Below are 23,719 nucleotides of genomic sequence, written 5' to 3' on the forward strand. Positions count from 1 at the left end.
CGAGCCACTTAGTTATCACTTTTGCCTTATGGCACGGTGCTCCATCGTGCTGGAAAATGCATTGTTCTTTACCAAACTGTTGTTGGATTGTTGGAATAAGTTGCTGTTGGAGGGTGTTTTGGTACCATTCTTTATTCATGGCTGTGTTTTTGGGCAAAATTGTGAGTGAGCCCACTCCCTTGGATGAGAAGCAACCCCACACATGAATGGTCTCAGGATGCTTTACTGTTGGCATGACACAGGACTGATGGTAGCGCTCACCTTTTCTTCTCCGGACAAGCCTTTTTCCAGATGTCCCAAACAATCGGAAAGAGGCTTCATCTGAGAATATGACTTTGCCCCAGTCCTCAGCAGTCCATTCACCATACTTTCTGCAGAAGATCAATCTGTCCCTGATTTTTTTTTGGAGAGAAGTGGCTTCTTTGCTGCCCTTCTTGACACCAGGCCATCTTCCAAAAGTCTTTGCCTTACTGTGAGTGCAGATGCGCTCACACCTGCCTGCTGCCATTCTTGAGCAAGCTCTGCACTGGTGGCACTCCGATCCCGCAGCTGAATCCTTTTTAGGAGACGATCCTGGCGCTTGCTGGACTTTCTTGGACGCCCTGAAGCCTTCTTAACAAGAATTCAACCTCTTTCCTTGAAGTTCTTGATGATCCTATAAATTGTTGATTGAGGTGCAATCTTAGTAGCCACAATATCCTTGCCTGTGAAGCCATTTTTATGCAACATAATGATGGCTGAACACGTTTCTTTGCAGGTCACCATGGTTAACAATGGAAGAACAATGATTTCAAGCATCACCCTCCTTTTAACATGTCAAGTCTGCCATTTTAACCCAATCAGCTTGACATAATGATCTCCAGCCTTGTGCTCATCAACATTCTCACCTGAGTTAACAAGACGATTACTGAAATGATCTCAGCAGGTCCTTTAATGACAGCAATGAAATGCAGTTGAAAGGTTTTTTTGGGATTAAGTTAATTTTCATGGCAAAGGAGGACTATGCAATTCATCTGATCACTCTTCATAACATTCTGGAGTATATGCAAATTGCTATTATAAAAACTTAAGCAGCAACTTTTCCAATTTCCAATATTTATGTAATTCTCAAAACTTTTGGCCACGACTGTATATGTCCCTGATGTACTGCTAGCGCACCCATGGCCTCCATGAGGGTATTGTCATGGAATGTGAGGGGCCTAGGGGATCCTAAAAAGAGGATTGCGGTATTCTCCCACATTCGCTCCTTTAACCCACATATAGGTCTTCAGGAAACCCACCTGACCCCAGAAACAGGCAATAGGCTGAGGAAGCCCTGGGCCCAACACTTAATCAACGCATACAGCAGCTCCCACTCCAGGGGGGGTCGCCCTGCTTGTCCATAAAAGCCTTAGGTGTGAGCTTGTGGACCCAGGGGGACAGTATATTTTTCTGCATGTGTATATCAACAGTGTCCCTTATGTGATTGTCAACATATATAACCCTCTCCCTGCCTCTATCTCCCTCCTGCAGGCGGCAACTGGCTTTGTAGCTCAATACCCTACTGCTCATCTGCTCTGCATGGGGGACTTTAACCAGGTTATGAGTGAGAACCTAGACAGATTTAGTACTAGGGGTGACGGAGGTGGGCCTGGCAGGGATAGCACGATTCTCACTAGAATTTCTCAGGAAATGGGTTGGATAGACATGTGGAGAGCTAGGAACCCGTACACAAGGGAATACTCCTGCTTTACCCCAGCCAGCGGTGCCTTGTCTAGAATAGATCACGTATTTGGTAATGCCATGGTATATACTGACCTGGTTCAGATACGTTATGGACCCTCTGATCATGCACCGGTTCTAGCAGTGCTAGCCATGACTGATCCCGCCGGAAAGGGCTGCAAAATGCGTATACATCCTTTCTGGCTGTCTCTTTTCGGCTTGAACGATAGAATCCTGGATCAGCTAAAGATGTTCCTGGAGGTTCAGGGCGACTCAACAGACGCCTTGTTGCTCTGGGAAACCATGAAGGCATATCTCAGGGGGTGCCTCAAGTCGTCCATTTCCTATGTCAAGAGGGACTCGCAGCGTAAAGAGAATGATTTGCATGCCAGCTGTAGGGAGGCCGAAAAGGCATTCAAGGAGTCCCCCTTCGAGGAACGTAGAATTGAGTGGCTCTCCAGAGGGAGAATGTATATGTTGCATTTGGAGGAAAGGAGCAAACGGAAACTTTTCTTGCTTAAGCAACAATCGTTTGAAACAGGAAACCAGACTGGGAAGCTGCTCGCACACATTACACGCAGCAACACTATCGCTGGGTTCACACCAGAGCATACTGAACATACGCTCTGTATGCTCGATTGTACGGGCGTTTACAATCGCGCCGCGGAAGACAAGCGAATGCCCATTGTCGCTCGTTCCCGGAAGTCTATGTACGGGAACGTGCGATACTATGCCCCAAAGAAGCTCCTGAACTTCTTGGGGCGTCGGGCGTTTTACAGCGCGATCGTACGCGCTGTAAAACGCCCAGGTGAGAACCATGCCGATAGGGAAGCATTGGTTTCTCCTTGTTGAGCGTTTTACAGCGTGTAGGAACACGCTGTAAAACGCTCAGGTCTGAACCGGCTCTTAGGCTCCCCCAGTACTCCGCATAAAGGATGCTGATGGGCACGTGGCGGAGTCGGTGGAAGACATACTGAAGAGCTTCCGCAACTTCTATGGGGACTTATATGGCTCTGCTGGGGCATACTCGGGGCATGAATTGGAGGCATACCTCCGGGAGGTGTCTCCTCCTCGGCTAGGTGACCTGGATAGAGATCTCATGGAGGAGGATGTTACATTGAAGGAGATAACGCGAGCTATCACGGATCCCCCGTCAGGAAAAGCGCCCGGCCCGGATGGCATCCCGGTTGAGGTTTACTCTAGATATGTAGATAACCTGGGTCCACAGCTCTTGAACGTGTACAGAGCCGTGCACTCCCGCGGATCCTTGTCGGACTCTATGTACGACGCCACAATAGTAGTGATTCTAAAACCAGACAAGGACCGCTAGACTGTGGATCTTATCGTCCAATTTCCCTTTTGAACTTGGACTATAAAATCCTGACCAGGATTCTGGCTAATAGATTGAACAAAGTGATCACGTCAGTGATTCACACTAATCAATCTGGCTTTATGCCTGGCAGATTCACTTCCGACAACATTAGGAGAGCCCAGGTTGTTGCGCAGATAGGCACATCCGAGAAGGCAAGATGGGCCCTGGCCTCTTTAGACACTGCCAAGGCCTTGGACTCACTAGAATGGCCCTTCCTGATGGCTGCGCTTAGGAGCTTTGGCCCCAAATTTATCAAATGGATTGAAACATTCAGACTGGCTCACAATATTTTTGTATTTATTAAAATTACTTTATTGACCTAATACAATGTTACACATATCCTAGTTGCATGTCAACATAACAGCGTATATAAATAGGTACTTTAAATGCGGAGCTCTCGCATATACCTAGATGACAGGAGTACTCCAAATATGACCTCTTATTTTGCTATATGGTGTCAGTCTGCTACGTATTGAAATAAAATATCTCTAATGTTCAGATAGTTATCTGTTGATTTGCCTTGTTCTAAACATGGATTATTCAGCCGCTGTTCAATTTGCGGTCGCCGAACAGCGGCTGAATAATCCATGTTTAGAACAAGGCAAATCAACAGATAAAATATCTCTAATGTTCAGATAGTTATTTCAATACGTAGCAGACGGACACCATATAGCAAAATAAGAGGTCATATTTGGAGTACTCCTGTCATCTAGGTATATGCGAGAGCTCCGCATTTAAAGTACCTATTTATATACGCTGTTATGTTGACATGCAACTAGGATATGTGTAACATTGTATTAGGTCAATAAAGTAATTTTAATAAATGCAAAAATACTGTGAGCCAGTCTGATTGTTTTTTACGGATTTATTTGGTTTTCAGTTGGTAAATGAAAGACTGGGCTCCAGTAGTTTGCTGGTGCAGCTTCTCTATATTGTTGGATTGAAACATTGTACAAGAGCCCCACGGCTAACATTCATCTCAACGGTAGTCACTCCCCCTACAAGTTCCCCCTACACAGAGGCACGAGACAGGGATGCCCACTGTCGCCTTTATTATTTGCGATAGCAATAGAACATCTGGCCCTTAGATTTAGACAAGATCAGGTATATGTAGTTGTCAGTGCGGGTGGTAGAGAGGACAGAATAGGATTGTACGCGGATGATTTGATCTGGTTTATGTCGGATCCGGAGGTGACTCTTCCCAGAGCAATTGCGATCATAGAACGTTTCGGTCGGTACTCTGGTCTGTACATAAACTGGGCCAAGTCTGCCATTATGCCCCTCATTACCTAAGGGCCTATACCTACTGTCCCACGCTTGCACACAGGTACCCCGGGGATTCTTCAAGTGCATTCACGCTTTAATCGCCTTATTTGTTTGGGGCAAGGCCAGAAGGAAGCTCTCACTATCGGTCCTACAGAGATTGAAGCTGCAGGGAGGAGCATCTCTCCCAGACTTCGTTCTCTACTTTATAGCGAGTCAATTAAGGTTCCTGAGGTATTGGATCACGAATGCCTCACTACCCAATGCTGAGTTCTACCTACAAGACCACTTGCGTGTATCCACGCTGTGGCCTGTCTTGGAGGGCTCCGGCCCTCTGCACAGCGGCCTCCTCCCACTCCACAAATTAGCACACCAGGTCTGGCATGCTTCTAAGCTAAATGTATACAAAGACTTGCCTGATGCAGTCCCCATATGGGACATTTTCATGTTCCCTCACCTGGCACAGTTGGAGGGGGTATCTGAGTGGAGACGCCATGGTGTCCTAACACTGGGAGACGTATATGAGAGTGATCAGTTGTGCTCATTCTCCCAGATTCAGGAAAAATTTCAGGTACCTCGCACTCTATTTTTTAGATCTCCAGCTGAGGCATGCACTACAGGCGCAGTTCCAGGGTGCGGAAAGGAGCATATCTAACTACCCCATTGGGCTTCTGAGATCTCAGGGGCCAAGAGGCATTGTTTCAATTCTGTACACGCACTTGCTTAATTGTTGCATGACAGCGATCCCACTGACGGTTGAGGATAAGTGGAGGCTGTCAATACCCTCTTTGACTCCTGAAGATTGGGAGGAGGCTTTGATAGTCCCGACTAAAGTTTCACCCTCTATAAATAATAAAATGGTGCAGTTCATCTTACACCGCAGCTACCTCACCCCCACCAGGCTACACAAGATAGGAAGACTTGCCCACACTAGGTGTCACAGGTGCGATGCAGATGGCGCTAACTTCTGGCACATGATGTGGGACTGCGAGCCCATTCGCCAGTTCTGGACCTCAGTGTTGGAGGTCCTCTCTACCATGGTCCCTGTGACTTTACCTTTATGTCCCAAGTTGTGTATACTGGGGGTTCTGGACGAGGAGTCCTGGTCGCATTACCACAGGGTCTTCCTTGGGGAGACGCTGTTCCTTGCCAGAAAGGCCATAGCCATGTGCTGGATGGGGGATAGACAACCCACAAGAGGGCCGTGGATCTCCCTAGTAAACCATGCAGTCTCTATGGAGAATTTTGTCTACAAAAATTCCATAAGGTCTGGGTTGATTAGTGCTCATCGCCGCTGACTCTGCACACAACACATATGTACTCGGCAACTGATGACCCTCCTTGATTTCCCACCTTACCAACGGCGGGATCACCTCGCTTACAGTGCTGTAACTGACACGGTGTCCCTCACATACTTGCAAGCTACCTGCAACCCCAGCTATTATTATGTGTCCTTCTATTCCAGACTTCCAGCGTGCATTAGTATTTATGTAACTATGCTAATCTTGCATGTTACCATTGACCCCTGCATGGGTAATCACAATGTCTTGTATGTACCATACTTGTGCTGTTTTCCTTTAATAAAACGAGTAAAAAAAAAAAAGAAGCTTTGTCAGGTATAGAGAAAAGAGCTACAACAGAAAGGACACAACCCCTGAGCCGACAGCCTGAAATAAATTGAGCACAGCAATGAATGGAGATCTCTGGATCCATGTGAGGTACAGGGCTGGTTCTAGCTGCGTTAGAGTTTGTCGTGTACTATATGAGGTCTAATTTAAATTTTTTACATAAATCATGGCACAACCCCTTTAAAACTAATATTAAAGAAATAAGGCATGTGGCATACAAAAATGGTTTGAGAAAAGTGTGATCTTTCAGACATCTAAAACTAGTTTCTGAAGAACCTTAGGGCTCAATTACACTAGTATCAGACCACTTAATGTGATGTGAAAACAGATGCACTCCAGGTTTAGACAACAGAAAAAATAAATAATAATAATTATATACAGTACACACAGCTCTACAACACACAGACATAGGGTACATCTTTAAAGGGAATCTGTCATCAACTTTATGCTGCCCGTACCAACAGCAGCATAAAGTAGAGACAGGTGAGTTGATTTCAGCGTTCTGTCATTTAAAAGTAAGTGGTTGCCAAGAACCAACATCACAATCATTTTAGACTGGGCCTGGAAAAGAGTCACGGCCACCTGAGAAGAGTCCTGGTTATTCATAATCTCCTGCTCTCTCTGCCCACCTGCTGATGACTGACCGTCTTCTACCTAGTTTTCTCTCTAGGAGAGAACTGCCAATCATCAGCAGATGGGTGAGAGAGCAGGAGATTAGGAATAACCAGGACTCTTCTCAGGTAGATTTGACTCTTTTCAAGGCCTGGGCTGCAATGCTTATGATGCTGGTTCTCAGCAACCACATACTTTTAGCTCATGAGTGACACATCGCCGAAATCAGCATTTCTGTCACTATTTTATGCTGTCCTCAGTGAGTTAATAAAAACTAATGGGGTCATTTATTAAGACCGGCATTTTAGACGCCAGTCTTAATAACCCCCCAAATCTGGCGGTAGATTTGCTGAAGTTATGTAGAGGCGCAGACATAGAAAATGAATGAGATGGGCCTACTTCAGTCAGATATATAAAGGAACACAGTCTTTTTATTGTCCAATAAAGTCTTTTAATGTGCAAGAATATAAATGATCTTAATTGTTTAATGGATTAGTATACCATCGTCTGCACAATTAACTTAGTCAGCAAGGTCTTAAGTCATTGAAATTTACAAAACTACAAGAACATATTTACTGTTTTACAATCATTAAATTAGCTGTAATGTTCATTTACTATTCCAAATAAGACGACTAGATAATTACCAGAGCCATATTCTTCATATATTAGTCAACCACCAGAACCACAGTTAATTACAGCCTTCATTTTCTTGAATTTATAAAACAAGTCCTTTTTTTTTTTTATATATATATATAAAAAAATTTCCCCTTCATTGTGAACAAAACATTTTTCTTCATACACTTGCATATGAGCAACAAAACTATTTGGCAACACAGGAACATTTGTAATGCCTTAAATTAAATGTATAAAATCAAGTAGTGTGTTTTTCTCTGTGTTAAATGGTCAGCAAATATACAGAACCTGTAATTCATCCTTCACCAAATCCACGCACGAGACGTTACACAGGACCAAATCTTTGCTCCCGTCCCTGATGCAGTATATCATTTGGTCTGATACATGGGATTACAGAGCTCGCCCCTGGTTTACCAAACGGCAAAATGGATTTGTAAATTCAGCAGGCATCAAACGTTGTTCTGAGTGGAGGAGGGTCGATCACAGGTCTCGTGATTAAATACTTTTTTAAATAACTTAGTAGCTTTAAAGTCTAGTAAATGGTCAATGATTTTTTTTATTTCTTTTCTTCTTTATGAAGATAGTGAATCTGGAATGTGCTGAGGACTGGTGGCCACAAGTCAGTATATGATAAGTGTGTCAGATGTTCAACTCCCATGTATTCTCAATGCTTCTATTTATTTTACAATGGTCAGCGTGTGCTTTTATATTGTTTAAATGACTGAAATATTTGGGGCAGTCGTATGGAATGTTATTTTGTTCTTATGCCACAAATAATCGTGTAAATTAGATCTGATGACCGTAACATTTTATGTAAGCGAGACCCCAGACAAATGATCAAGAAGCAGTTTATTTTGCCTCATAAGTTAAGACATTGGTGTAAATCAGCAATCACACATTTGCCAGTAGAAGCTTAGGTGAAAATATAACTTGTGGTGTCGTGGGCTCAAGTCTCTGGCGCATGGCTTTTCCCGTGTGATGCTGCATCCGATATGTAAGGGATTGAGGGGGGTCTTGACCTCTACCTCTAAACTGCAGCTATGGAACTAATCAAGTAGCCAACATGTAGAAAATGTGTGCTCGATTAGGATGAGAAATGAGGGAAACGCATTAGAATTGATTAGGAGATTTTTCGATTCCACCTGTTAAGGCTATAGGGATATGTTACGGCTGGGCAGGTCTCTGCATGGAATACTGCATTGGAATTGTTCAAATAGCAAAATGTCACACAACTACAAGCTAAGAATTAGGCACATTACATTGTGGATTTCCAGAAAGCCATTCAAATGTGCAAATTTGTTATTTCACCTCCCAACAATTTTTTTTTTTTTTATTGACTTTACTGCACCACGTTGGTTGTAGATTTAGTTTAAGTGCAAAATCACTGTGATTTTTTGTTTTAGAAAAAGTCCAAATCGTCTTAATCTACTCTTGTAATATTACCAGTGCAATTCATTCGTATAGGTGACAGGGCAATATAAATCTTGTATATAATCAGTGTAACAACTTTTATTTATTACCCAGATTGACAAGTGCCACATTGCTGATGGGAGGAGAAAGTCACTATATTCCAGATGCTGCCAAAGCCTTTACTTTCTCCTTTTTTTTTTGTTTTCCCCGCGAAGTGCAGCACAGAGCATCTAATGCACTAATGGAAGCGGCTTGCTTACATGATTGCCTGAAATAAAACAGCTCTTCCATACAGGCGCCCTCAGATGGAATTTACATACACTGTAGACCCTTCAAATAGGCAGGCACAAAAAGTGAAATCCCTTGTGTAACTGAGCCGGAAAGCCATCTCCTCATGTAGAGAGCAGCTACTACGCAGGAAGAGATCCACTAGAAGCGTCTCCGCTGTAGATGATTTTCAGCAGCAAATCCTGCAGTGCTGATCTGTACTAAGAACCTGGCATCAGTTTCCAGCCTTGCATGCATATACTGTAGTTAGGGATACAAGTTCGGGATCAATCGTGTGGTTTGTCCATAAATATCTCAGTCCTTCATACCGTCTCTTCTGTGGAGAGCAGCAATGGGTTAATATACTCAAAGCCTTCAAATTCCGATTGGTCTATTCGTTTTATTACGTCTCTGTAAAAAAAAAATATATATATTATTGATTTGATAGATTAATGGTATTTGATACATACATAATGCAAAAAAATGTAAAGTATTTCATTCTATCAAGAATTGAAAATGAACAACCGCATTTTAAAGACATTACGCTAGTTTCACACGAGCACTTGTACATCTGGCAGGGAACACTGATCTCTCTGTATTCCGGCACTGCCATTATAATGGGGACTGGCAGAGATCCGGCAAATATGCCAGAATAGAGAGAGATCCTGCAGGCCGTTCCCTGCCTGAATAGCCTGCCGGATGTACAAGTGCTAGTGTGAAGCTAGCCTTACAACACGTTAAAATGCCCTGAGTGCTTTACTGAGTGCCCCTTCGATCGAACAGCTGATCAGCAGGGGTCCCATGTGTCTGACCCCCGCCAATCTGATGTTGATGACCTAACCAGAGCAAAGATCATAAATACACTGCTCAAAAAAATAAAGGGAACACAATGTAACTCCAAGTCAATCACACTTCTGTGAAATCAAACTGTCCACTTAGGAAGCAACACTGAGTGACAATCAATTTCACATGCTGTTGTGCAAATGGGATAGACAACAGGTGGAAATTATAGGCAATTAGCAAGACACCCCCAATAAAGGAGTGGTTCTGCAGGTGGTGACCACAGACCACTTCTCAGTTCCTATGCTTCCTGGCTGATGTTTTGGTCACTTTTGAATGCTGGCGGTGCTTTCACTCTAGTGGTAGCATGTGACGGAGTCTACAACCCACACAAGTGGCTCAGGTAGTGCAGCTTATCCAGGATGGCACATCAATGCGAGCTGTGGCAAGAAGGTTTTGCTGTGTCTGTCAGCGTAGTGTCCAGAGCATGGAGGCGCTACCAGGAGACAGGCCAGTACATCAGGAGACGTGGAGGAGGCCGTAGGAGGGAAACAACCCAGCAGCAGGACTGCTACCTCCGCCTTTGTGCAAGGAGGAACAGGAGGAGCACTGCCAGTGCCCTGCAAAATGACCTCCAGCAGGCCACAAATGTGCATGTGTCTGCTCAAACGGTCAGAAACAGACTCCATGAGGGTGATATGAGGGCCCGACGTCCACAGGTGGGGGTTGTGCTTACAGCCCAACACCGTGCAGGACGTTTGGAATTTGCCAGAGAACACCAAGATTGGCAAATTCGCCACTGGCGCCCTGTGCTCTTCACAGATTAAAGCAGGTTCACACTGAGCACATGTGACAGACGTGACAGAGTCTGGAGACGCCGTGGAGAACGTTGTGCTGCCTGCAACATCCTCCAGCATGACCGGTTTGGCATTGGGTCAGTAATGGTGTGGGGTGGTATTTCTTTGGAGGGCCGCACAGCCCTCCATGTGCTCGCCAAAGGTAGCCTGACTGCCATTAGGTACCGAGATGAGATCCTCAGACCCCTTGTGAGACCATATGCTGGTGCGGTTGGCCCTGGGTTCCTCCTAATGCAAGACTATGCTAGACCTCATGTGGCTGGAGTGTGTCAGCAGTTCCTGCAAGACGAAGGCATTGATGCTATGGACTGGCCCGCCCGTTCCCCAGACCTGAATCCAATTGAGCACATCTGGGACATCATGTCTCGCTCTATCCACCAACGTCACGTTGCACCACAGACTGTCCAGGAGTTGGCAGATGCTTTAGTCCAGGTCTGGGAGGAGATCCCTCAGGAGACCGTCCGCCACCTCATCAGGAGCATGCACAGGCGTTGTAGGGAGGTCATACAGGCACGTGGAGGCCACACACACTACTGAGCCTCATTTTGACTTGTTTTAAGGACATTACATCAAAGCTGGATCAGCCTGTAGTGTGTTTTTCCACTTTAATTTTGAGTGTGACTCCAAATCCAGACCTCCATGGGTTGAAAAATTTGATTTCCATTTTTGTGTGATTTTGTCAGCACATTCAACTATGTAAAGAACAAAGTATTTCAGAAGAATATTTAATTAACTCAGATCTAGGATGTGTTATTTTTGTGTTCCCTTTTTTTTTTTTTTTGAGCAGTGTATTTATTCCCAGATAATCCCTTTAAGAAGTTATCAAGAAGCACATGCATTCCACTGACTGGGTGAGAGGGACCAGCTATCTGCCGTTTGAATATCTGTGTACCCGTGCGCTTGTGGAACTTGGGAGTCTCAGGGGTATTTTAAAGCTGGCTTAGTTGCCCATAGCAACCAATTCTACCTTTCAAAGGAGCTGTGAAAAATGAAAGATGGGATCTGATTGGTTGCTATAGGCAACTAAGCCAATTCTACTTTACACCAGTTTGATAAATGACCCCATTATTTTTCATCTTGTACATACTCATCATCCGGTGTAAGCTGAACTGGTTCACTGGTAAACTGAGTGTCAAAGTTCTCCAAACCATAGTCATCTGTGATCTGAGGCTTGAAAGGAGGAACAACCTGCTTTTTCTCCAGCTGGAAGGAAAGGTGGAGAATAATTACTATGTGCACAGTAAAAACACACCATAACTCACATTGAGGCAGATGTATTAAAGGGAGTCTGTCACCAAAATTTGACAATACAAACTGCTTACATGGCGCTCTAGCACAACTACACAAGATTCCAATGGTACCTTTGTTGCGTTCTTCTGACTTTCACCGGCTGAAAAAACTTAGTTTTATCTATATGCAAGTGAGGGCTCATAAGCGCCCAGGGGCAGGGTTCTTGTTGGTGCCCAGTAGGGATCGACCGATTATCAGTATTTTGAACGTTATCGGTATCGGCATCTATTTTGCCGATATACCGATAACGTATTGGGAACACAGAACGCGCTGCTCTCAGCGCTCTCTGTGTTCCCTCCGCAGCACAGGGGAGAAGAAAGCAGTGTCTCCTCCCCCTGTGCTGCTGCTGCTGCTGCCGCCAGTGAGAGGAGAGAACATAAGAGGAGGGGAGGGGCTGTGGCCACTGCGCCACCAATGAAGATAAGCCTTTCATTCATTCATATACAGGAGGCGGGAGCTGGCTGCAGAATCACATAGCCGGCTCCCGACCTCTATGAGCGGTAGCTGTGATCCGCGGTAGTTAACTCCTCAGGTGCCGCGGATCGCAGCTACCGCTCATAGAGGTCGGGAGCCGGCTATGTGATTCTGCAGCCAGCTCCCGCCTCCTGTATATGAATGATTGAGAGACTTATCTTCATTGGTGGCGCAGTGCGCCCCCCCCCCCCCCCCCCCAAGTATTAATCATTGGTGGCGCAGTGCGCCCCCCATCCCAATCCCGGCCAATAGTAAAAACATTGGTGGCGCAGTGCGCCCCCCCTCCAGTATTACTCATTGGTGGCAGTGGCCACAGGATCCCCTCTCCCCTGCTCCTCCGATCGGAGCCCCAGCTGTGTAAGCCAGGGGCTCCGATCGGTTACCATGGCAGCCAGGACGCTATTGAAGCCCTGGCTGCCATGTTCAGCTCCATGCTGCTGTGTGCACTATGCACAGAGCAGCAGGGACAGTGTGAGCTCCTATTCACCCTGATAGAGATCTATCAGGGGGAATAGGACAAGGGTTCTAGTCCCTAAGGGGGCTAAAATTTAGTAAAAAAAAAAAAACACAAAAATATTAAGTATAAATGAAAAAGATTTATAAAAAAAAATACACATTAACAATAAACAAAAAAATACACATTAACAATAAACATATTAATTTTCAGCAGATTTGTGTAGGAATTTTTTTTTTTTCTCAAAAATGAAAATTGCCAGAATATCAGTATAAATTATCGGCTATCGGCCTGAAAGTTCACAAATTATCGGTATCGGCCCTAAAAAATCTATATCTGTCGATCCCTAGTGCCCAGGCTGCTCTGCCTTCTTTTCATATTACCCATCCCCAGCCTCGTTCTGGTCCTGCCCTGTAAGGCCGTTTCGTCATCCCAAGTACCAGCCGAGATCCGGCGCGTGCGCAGTTCACCGCCGGCCCGGGCATGCGCACTGCGATGGGGATATACTTACCTCTCTCTCGCTCGGCTTGCCTCCAGTCTTCCTGCTTGTTTCCAGTCTGCTCGTTTCGCGCCGTTTGCCAGCGTACAACATGAAGTGATGCCGCTCTCCACAATGGGCATCGCAGTGTGCACGTCCAGGCCGGCGCTGAACTGCACACGTGCCGGATCTCGGCTGGTACTTAGGATGATGAAATGGCCTTACAGGGCGGGACCAGCAAGAGGCTGGGGAGGGGAAAAGAAGGCAGAGCAGCCTGGGCACCTACAACAAGAACCCCGCCACTGGGCACTTGTGAGCCCTTATTTGCATATAAATAAAACTATGTTTTTTGAGCTGGTGAAAGTCAGAAGAATGCAAGAAAGATACCATTGGAATCTTGTGTAGTTGTGCTAGAGCGCCATGTAAGCAGTTTATATTGTCAAATTGTGATGACAGACACACAGAAATCCTGTGTGTTTTTGCACCAAATTTGCATGCGTTACTTTGTTTTTGTTGAGTATTTGATGCTGTTTTGCCCGCAGATCTAATCCGCACACATATAACTGACATGCTAATTTAATTTCAGCATGGAACAAAAAAGCAAAATGTACTCGAGATTGGTCTAATCTCATACACTTTGCTGGTACTGTATTACGCTGCGGTTTTTCCACCTGGAAAAACAGTGTGCAATCCGCAAGGTGTGCAGGTAGCCTAATGGTTATGGTGTAAACTAAAACTAGATTGTCTAAGAAGGTGCCAGATTTATCACAGTATCTGATGTCAGATGATAAATCTGGAGCACCTTTAGCCTCCCAGCTTTCATGCACACAAACATATTTTTTGTATGTGTGTGTTCAGTTTTTTTTTGCAAAAAAATAAAAATACGGTCATGTGCATGAGCCCTTACTCCAACTCAGCTTATTTAACCCAAGAATCACACTGCAAATATTTTTCTAGCATTATAAGCCAAGTCCCCTGATCATACAAGTTGGCTCTGGAAGAATCCCCTACATATATGTGATGTAAAGCATGGACGCAAACGGAGTTCTGGCGCATTTTCATTAGCAAATCTCCCTGGTACACACAAGCATATTACCACCTAATCAGATTTTTGCAACAGACTATATTGGCATGTTTCAGAAATTATGATGCAAAGAAAATGTTAAGGGTACTTTGACACTAGCGTTAAAGTTTTCCGGTATTGAGTTCCGTCACAGGGGCTCAATAACGGAAAAAAACGCTTCAGTTTTATCCTAATGCATTCTGAATAGAGAGCAATCTGTTCAGTATGCATCAGGATGTCTTCAGTTCAGTCCCTCTTACGGTATTTCGCCGGAGAAAATACCGCAACATGCTGCAGTATTTTCTCCAGCCAAAATTCCGGAACACTTGCCAGAATGCCGGATCCGGCATTAATTTCCATTGAAATGTATTAATGCCGGATCTGGTACCAAGTGTTCCGGAAAAACTGATCCGGTTTCCCCTTAAAAATGCGAAAAATAAATACCGGATCAGTTTTTTACAGATGACACCGGAGAGACGGATCCGGTATTTCAATGCATTTGTCAGCCGGATCCGCAAACAAATGCTATCCATTGGCATACGGATTTCCGGATCTGGCAGGCAGTTCCGGCAACGCAAGTGTGAAAGTACCCTAACATCAATATTTTCGACCAGTCTTAGGCTACTTTCACACCTGCGTTAGGTGCGGATCCGTCTGGTATCTGCACAGACGGATCCGCACCTATAATGCAAATGCTTAGATCCGTTCAGAACGGATCCGTTTGCATTAGCATGAACAAAAAAAAAATAATAATAATTTATTTTTTTTTGTTCATGATAATGCAAACGGATCCGTTTTGACTTTACATTGAAATGCCTATTCTTGTCCGAGGCTGTGGACAAGAATAGGACATGCTCTATCTTTTTTGCGGGTCCGCGGAACGGAACTACGGAGTGCTGTCCGCTTCTTTTGCAGCCCCATTGAAATAAATGGGTTATATCACCAAGACTACTCTCTGTTCCATATTCTGTATTAGTGCATATGGATGTCAACAATGTCCATTCATTCATCTGCCTGACATTCAGTAATACATTTCCCTCCAGCGGCTAAGGCCTCTTTCACACTTACGTTGTCCGGATCCGTCGTGTACTCCATTTGCCGGAAGTGCCGCCGGATCCGTAACACCGCAAGTGAACTGAAAGCATTTGAAGACTGATCCGTCTTCAAAATGCGTTCAGTGTTACTATGGCAGCCAGGACGCTATTAAAGTCCTGGTTGCCATAGTAGTAGTGGGGAGCGGGGGAGCAGTATACTTACCGTCCGTGCGGCTCCCGGGGCGCTCCAGAATGACGTCAGAGCGCCCCATACGCATGGATGACGTGATCCATGCGAGTGGGGCACCCTGACGTCACTCTGAAGCGCCCTGGGAGCCGCACGGACAGTAAGTATACTGCTCCCCCGCTCCCCACTACACTTTACCATGGCAAACAGGACTGTAGCGTCCTGGCAGCCATGGTAACAATTCAGAAAAAGCTAAACGTCGGATCCGGTAATGCGCCAAAACGACGTTTAGCTTAAGGCCGGATCCGGATTAATGCCTTTCAATGGGCATTAATTCCGGATCCGGCCTTGCGGCAAGTGTTCAGGATTTTTGACCGGAGCAAAAAGCGCAGCATGCTGCAGTATTTTCTCCGGCCAAAAAACGTTCCGGTCTGGAACTGAAAACATCCTGATGCATCCTGAACGGATTTCTCTCCATTCAGAATGCATGGGGATAATCCTGATCAGGATTCTTCCGGCATAGAGCCCCGACGACGGAACTCTATGCCGGAAGACAATAACGCAGGTGTGAAAGAGCCCTAAGAACTAGAAATGCTTTAGTAAAATTCACTAACTTTCAGTGGTTCAGTCGCCGCACAGAAGAAACCAATTTTTCACATTTTAATATGCCTTAAAGAATTTATTTCATTTTCTTCTGGTTATTGTTTGAAATCTTAAGAATTCCCATGTGGTTAAACATACAATCATGTGGGTGTGAAATTTACTCCCATCATCCTCAATCAGTATTAGAATCTTTTCCCCCAAGCGAGGGCTTTACTTATATCCAAATCTATACTAGTAATATCTGGCACTCATTATGAATAGCGGAGTATGAGCTGACCTCTGTCCGTACATATTGTGACTTCCCCCTCCTCCCTCTGGAGCTACATATCTGTATTGCCACTTTCAAATAGCAAATTTGTCCAAGTCAAAGATCACACTGTGAAACTGTTTAATGCATACAAGGATATTAAAAAGAATTTATCATGAGAAAACAAATCCATTTTTCAGGACCAGAGGCACTATCCTGATTGCTAGCTTACAGGTTCTCCTACTCACCAGGTCAGTTTTATGACGCAGGGAAAACGTTCCAGGAGGGAAAAGAAATGCTCAATACTTATCTGCCTTATGAATATTTCACTAATGATTTGAGGCTTGCAACATAAACACACTAAAGGCCCCATTACATGGGTCGATGCACAGACTATTATTGGGAACGAGCTGAATATTCCCGATAAATACCCGACTGCGGCGATGAGAGCAGCATTTACATGCAGCAATCAGGTCTGTATGAGGAGAGTTATCGCTCCTACAATTGCTCGTCCCCATACAGATTCATTGTTTCTGAGCAGAAGATAATTTTTATTTACTTTGTACAATCTGCTGTGCAGAGACAATGATTTTGCTGCATCAACAATGCTTTCACCAGATGAACGAGCATTTTGGTTATTGGTGGCGCCTTTACACAGAGCGTTCATACAATAACCGGCCCATGTAAAGGGGCCTTTACTTACGGCAAACATTTTATTTTAAAAAATACAGCAGATCAAATAATCTGCAGAACAATTATAAATTGTAAGGACAGTGACACTATGGCAAAGTAGAGGCAGGTAATCCTTTCATTAGATTTGCGAGTGAAGTCACAATGTTTGTTCTTTGGCCTGGTCTTTACAGTTGCTTACTAGGGATCGACCGATATTGATTTTTTTAGGGCCGATACAGATACCGATAATTTGTGAACTTTCAGGCCGATAGCCGATAATTTATACCGATATTCTGGTAATTTTCATTTTTGAAAAAAAAAAAATTCCTACACAAATCTGCTGAAAATGTATATGTTTATTGTTAACGAGTATTTTTAATATTTTTTTTTACTAACTTTTAGCCCCCTTAGGGACTAGAACCCTTGTCCTATTCACCCTGATAGATCTCTTGGTGAAGGGGAGAGGGGGAGGGGACCCTGTGGCCACTGCCACCAATGCTTAATACTGGGGGGGGGGGGGGGGGCGCGCACTGCGCCACCAATGAAGAGAAATCTCTCATTAATTCATATACAGGAGGTGGGAGCTGGCTGCAGAATCACATAGCAGGCTCCCGACCTCTATGAGCGATAGCTGCGATCAGCGGCACCTGAGGGGTTAACTACCGCGGATCGCATCTACCGCTCATAGAGGTCGGGAGCCGGCTATGTGATTCTGCAGCCAGCTCCCGCCTCCTGTATATGAATGAATGAGAGATTTCTCTTCATTGGTGGCGCAGCGGCCACAGCCCCTCCCCTTCTCTTGTCCTCCTTCCTCTCACTGGCTGCAGCGGCAGCACAGGGGGGAGGGAGACACTGCTTCCTTCTCCCCTGTGCTGCTGAGGGAACACGGAGAGCGATGAGAGCAGCGCGTTCTGTGTTCCCCATACGCTATCGGAATATCTGCAAAATAGATGCCGATACCGATAACGTTCAAAATACTGAATATCGGCCGATAATATTGTTAAACTGATAAACGGTCGATCCCTAGTTGCTGTTTGGGGAGGCAGTGTCACTCCAGTGAGCACCACTGCCTCCTCGCAGCTAACCAAGCACAACGGTTGTATTTGGTATTGCAGCTCAGCCCCATTCACTTCAATGGCCTAGGAAGAGGTTGCGGCCTCTTCAAACAGCTGATCGGTGGGGGTGCTGTGGAGTCGGATCCCCACCAATCTGACATTTATGACCTATCCCAAGGATAAGTCATCAATATCAGAATTTTGGAAAAACCCTTTAAGGCTTTGTATGTGCACAATGTAGGCACAGCATTTTATGGTGAAGATGGAGATTGCCACAGGTTTCTTTGTTTGAAATCATGAATTTTCCAGGTAAAGAAAATTCTCTGAAATCAGTGGTATACAGGAGGGACAATAAAAGTATACTGATGCCATTACCATCTTGGAAAAACCTTGAGCCAGCGTGATCTCCTATGGCACAAAAACTGTTGAAAATAAACTTGACTTGCTGAAAATTATATAGTGAATCATTGTAGCCCCACTGGGTAATTTATAGGCAATGATGAGGTTTAACTTCAGCAGGAAAAAGCAAGCCATGGAAATCCATGGTTTTCTACAAAAGTAGTTGTAGCCATAATAACTTTTTAGGCAGTTATCTTAAAGGCAACCTATAACCACAGGCATGAAATACCAACAGGCACATTACAAGAAACAATATACATAGTTGTATAAAGATGGGGGCACGGGGAGCAGTGTCGGCTAGGCAGCTCCCATTTGGCTTCCCCATATACACAAATAGGCACAGACCTGTCAATCAAGCCATCTGGAGGCGAGTTGCCCTGGGGACACTTATCCCAGTGCTCTTAAGACGTTTTTCTCTGAAACATCATAGCATTTCAGAGTAAAGAGGAAGCCTGTCAATATTTCATGTGATTAAGGCAAGGCAGCACGAATCTGGAAACAGGTATCATAAACGTTAGGATGTCCCGATACCAGTATCGGGACCGATACCGGGCATTTGCACGAGTACATGTACTCGTGCAAATGTCCCCGATACCACTGCCGATACCTGTGCACCGCTTCTATGTGTCCGTCCGCGGCCCCTGCATCTCCCACAGCTAACAGCTTCACAGGCAGCAGCAGGCAGTGTAATTGGAGCCTAGAGTGGAAGCTAGGCCCGCCCCTCCCCGCCCTCCAACCAATCAGAGGCAGCCAGCACTGACTCACAGCACAGGGAGCGTAGTGCAGGGACTCAGAGAATCGTCTGAGAGTTTATTAGTTAAAAGAATCTAATGAGTCACAGACCGTGTCACCGAGTCCCTGCCCGGCTTCCTGCTCTGCGGCTCCCTGTAAGTCCGTCCGGGGGAAGGGGGGGCATTATTAGCATAGCATGTAGTGGAGCTGTGTGTGTACAGGGTGCATGTAGCAGAGCAGGAAGTCTGGGGTGACACAGTCTCTGACTCATTCGATTCGTTTTAACTAATAAACTCTCAGACGATTCTCTGAGTCCCTGCAATAACTATAATTACATCACAGTCTGCTCCACTGTGTTTGCCAGGAGCGAGTCCCTCTAAAAGTGATAGTGTCTGTCTTCTATGGCCCTGGTCCTTCCCTTCCTGCCTGCAAGCTGCACATTGATCTCTAAAAGCAGGCATTAGGGCAAGAAGAAATATACATTACTGTATGATGGCCACAAGACTATTATACTGAGGAGGGGGGGGCTTCAAAAATTGTTGTCCTGACTCCTTACAGTAGCGTCTCCTTGTGGCTGCCCCCATACAGTATAACGTCTCCTTGTGGCTGCCCCCATACAGTATAACTTCTCCTTGTGGCTGCCCCCCATACAGTATAACGTCTCCTTGTGGCTGCCCCCATACAGTATAACTTCTCCTTGTGGCTGCCCCCATACAGTATAACGTCTCCTTGTGGCTGCCCCCCATACAGTATAACGTCTCCTTGTGGCTGCCCCATACAGTATAACGTCTCCTTGTGGCTGCCCCCATACAGTATAACTTCTCCTTGTGGCTGCCCCCATACAGTATAACGTCTCCTTGTGGCTGCCCCCCATACAGTGTAACGTCTCCTTGTGGCTGCCCCCCATACAGTATAACGTCTCCTTGTGGCTGCCCCATACAGTATAACGTCTCCTTGTGGCTGCCCCCATACAGTATAACTTCTCCTTGTGGCTGCCCCCCATACAGTATAACGTCTCCTTGTGGCTGCCCCCATACAGTATAACTTCTCCTTGTGGCTGCCCCCATACAGTATAACGTCTCCTTGTGGCTGCCCCCCATACAGTATAACGTCTCCTTGTGGCTGCCCCATACAGTATAACGTCTCCTTGTGGCTGCCCCCATACAGTATAACGTCTCCTTGTGGCTGCCCCCATACAGTATAACGTCTCCTTGTGGCTGCCCCCCATACAGTGTAACGTCTCCTTGTGGCTGCCCCCATACAGTATAACGTCTCCTTGTGGCTGCCCCCATACAGTATAACGTCTCCCTGTGGCTGCCCCCATACAGTGTAACGTCTCCTTGTGGCTGCCCCCCATACAGTATAACGTCTCCTTGTGGCTGCCCCCATACAGTATAACGTCTCCTTGTGGCTGCCCCCATACAGTGTAACGTCTCCTTGTGGCTGCCCCCATACAGTATAACGTCTCCTTGTGGCTGCCCCCATACAGTATAACGTCTCCTTGTGGCTGCCCCCATACAGTATAACGTCTCCTTGGAATGTTCTAGTTCTGTTTTTGGGCCTTTTGGTTGGTCAGTGGTCAGAAAATACATGTGTGTGTATTTTATTGTTAAAATTAGTATCGGTAATTGGTATCGGCGAGTACTTAAATAAAAGTATCGGTACTCGTACTCAGTCTTAAAAAAATGGTATCGGGACATCCCTAATAAACGTCATACGTGGGGTCCTCCAGATCTCTCCCCCTGCACCAACTTCTATATGAGCTAGAAATGAAGCCCGGGCCCCACGGTTTGGCCATTCATTTGACTGGCCAGTCTAAACATCACCACAATTATATTGGTTGAGTAAAGGTGAATCCAAGTGATCACTGAGGTGCAAAAAAAAGTATGAAGAAATAATATATTTAAAGGGGTTTTCATCGATAACCTATCATTATTAAACGCCATTCATTCCATGGCGCTGTACATATGACAAGCGGTGTACATACATAATGTAATACAAGTACATACAATATGCATGAACGAGCTACAAACCGGTACAGAAGGTGAGAAGACCCAGCCTGCAAAAGCTTACAATCAACACGTGATGGGGGAAGGATACAGTGGGTGTTGGTAAACCTGGTCATATGGCGGTATAACAGCAGCAAAGTTACTGTAGGTTGTAGGCTTGTCTGAAGAGGTGGGTTTTCAGGTTTATTTTGAAGGTTTCCAATGTAGGGGAGAGTCTGATATGTTGGGATAGAGAGTTCCAGAGTATGGGAGATGCACGGGAGAAATCTTGGAGGCAATTGTGGGAAGAGCAGATAATAGGCTGAGGATCAGAGACTGCGTGTGGGAAGGTACTGTAGATTAGGTCACAGATGCATGGAAGTTGTGAATGGCCTTGTATGTCAGTGTTTCGTACCAGATTCTTTGGGCAATAAGTAGCCGGTGGAGGGATTGGAAGAACTAAGAGACAGAGGAGTAGCTTTGGGGGGGGGGGGGGGGGGGGGGGGGGGGGGGGGGGAGGGGGATTAGTTGGGCAGCAGAGTTGGAGGATAGATTAGAGGGGTGCAAGAGTGCTAGATGGCAGGCTACAGTGGAGGATGTTACAGTAGTCTAAGCAGGAGATGATGAGGGCATGTAAAAGCATTTTTGCACACTGGGTTGAGGAATGTGTAGATCCAAGAGATATTTTTGAGTTGGAGGCGGCAGGAGGTAGAAAAAGGCTTGGATCTGCTGTTTGCAGGTCACAGCAGCATTATAGGTCACCCCAAGACAGCAGACTTGGTTGACTGGGGAGTGTGCAGCCATTGACCGTGACAGATAGGTCTTTTGAGGGGGGTGGGGGAGAGGGTGAGATGGGGGATAGATAAATTCTGTCTTCTCCATGTTAGGTTGTAGAAAGGGAGGAGAATATAGCAGATTGACATTGTCATTATGCATGTTATCATAGAAGCGATACTGAAAGCCATGGGACTGTTATGAGCTGGCCCAGGCCGAAGCTGTAGATTGAGAAGAGTAGAAAAGGTCATCAAGATCTGATCGATAGGGATCCAACTCCTGGCACCCCCGCTGATCAGCTGTTTTAGGAGGCTGCGGTGCTCCAGTCAGTGCTGCAACCTCATTCTAGGCCAGTGACGTCTTGTTAATTGGTCACAAGGCCTATGCGCAGCTCAGATCCATTCAAATTAATGGGGCTGAGCTGAAATACCAAGCACAGCCGCTATACAATTCATGGTGCTGTGCATGGTATGCTGTCGGGAGGCCGCCAGGGGTGCCAGGTGTCTGACTACCAATTAGATATAAATAAAAAGGTATATAGGAGATCCAGAAAATCCCTTTAATGCAACAAGAGATCCAGAAATGTGTTAATAGATCAAGGTTTTCCACTAATACCATAAGCAAAGGATGCTCAACCTGCAGCCCTCCAGCTGTTGTAAAATGCCTGCCATAAGCAAAGCAGAACATAAAAATAAGACTCATTTATAGAATGGTACGCTGCATGCCATCATAAAATGTCAGTACAGTCCATCCACAATGATCACTTGCAATAAACGAGACACATTCTAATACCTATCTATAACTAGACACAGTCACACTAAAGCTATTGGCCATATGCACGCTGGTCTTTTATTGAGGAAATTGTTTATTCCCTATTTTAACTGGCAACCATTTCCTACCAATTTAGCTAATAAATGGTTTGAGCTGAATGGAAATACTGCTCTGGAAAACATCAAAATTAATATTCAAAACCTTCTGATTACGCAGAACAGCCACCAGTGAAGAAGAATCTAACAACTGAATACTACAGTACATGGCAGACGTGTCTTATATGAAAGGTGAACCTACATTTGTACATTGTTTTTAGTTAAGAAACTGAAATAAAACATATCCAGAGACCCCATGGCTTTCTATGACATATTTGTGAGACATGCCTGTAAGAGGATAGATTTCCCCAGATTCTGGATATCGATACTGTCCTCTCATTAGTGGAAATATGCGCTTTTTAATAACCACTTAAGCAGCCGCTTATGTATATAGTGACTGCACCAGATACGGACATCACAAAGACCCATGAAGAAGACAGAAGGAATATTAATCACCTCTTATATTTTCTACATAGTACCTAATGAGCCCTAGAAAACATGCGTGAACTCTGGTAATAACGACTGATCAAAGGGGACTTTATGTGGAGAGAAGTGCTTCACCAGACGTTCTTATACAACCATGAGGCCATACAAGTATGGCTGAGAAATTTCATTTTAAACAAAGCAACACCACTTTCTCTGGCCATTATTTCTTCTAGCTTAGGCTACCTTCACATCAGCGTTTTGGGCCAAAACGGTTCCATTTAGGGCCAATGTATTGTGTGAATGGGTGTATGCTCCGTTCAGGATGCCGATGTCTGGCATAATGAAATTATAGAGGACATTGTCACTATATGTTCTCCTTGCATCCCATTCCTCCCTTACTGCATGTGACACATAATACACAATCTACTAGGGGTGGGGGAATACACACAGCATC

At 45.2% G+C, this 23,719-nt stretch overlaps 1 protein-coding gene across 4 annotated transcripts in view; it reads right to left on the reverse strand.

Annotated features, from left to right (window-relative positions):
- Positions 1–8,222: 8,222 nt before the first annotated feature.
- PRKCZ (protein kinase C zeta) overlaps positions 8,223–23,719 on the reverse strand; it is a 264,054-nt gene continuing 248,557 nt past the window's right edge. For all 4 annotated transcript variants that reach the window (XM_040427515.1, XM_040427522.1, XM_040427535.1 and 1 more), the window contains 2 exons: positions 11,611–11,726; positions 8,223–9,297 (listed from right to left, as the gene is read on the reverse strand). In XM_040427515.1, coding sequence (XP_040283449.1) covers positions 9,210–9,297; positions 11,611–11,726 — 204 coding nt within the window. In that variant the 3' untranslated portion in view covers positions 8,223–9,209. The remainder of the gene's footprint in view (positions 9,298–11,610; positions 11,727–23,719) is intronic.

Source organism: Bufo bufo, chromosome 1, assembly GCF_905171765.1.
Source record: "Bufo bufo chromosome 1, aBufBuf1.1, whole genome shotgun sequence".
In the NCBI taxonomy this organism is placed as follows: Eukaryota; Metazoa; Chordata; class Amphibia; order Anura; family Bufonidae; genus Bufo; species Bufo bufo.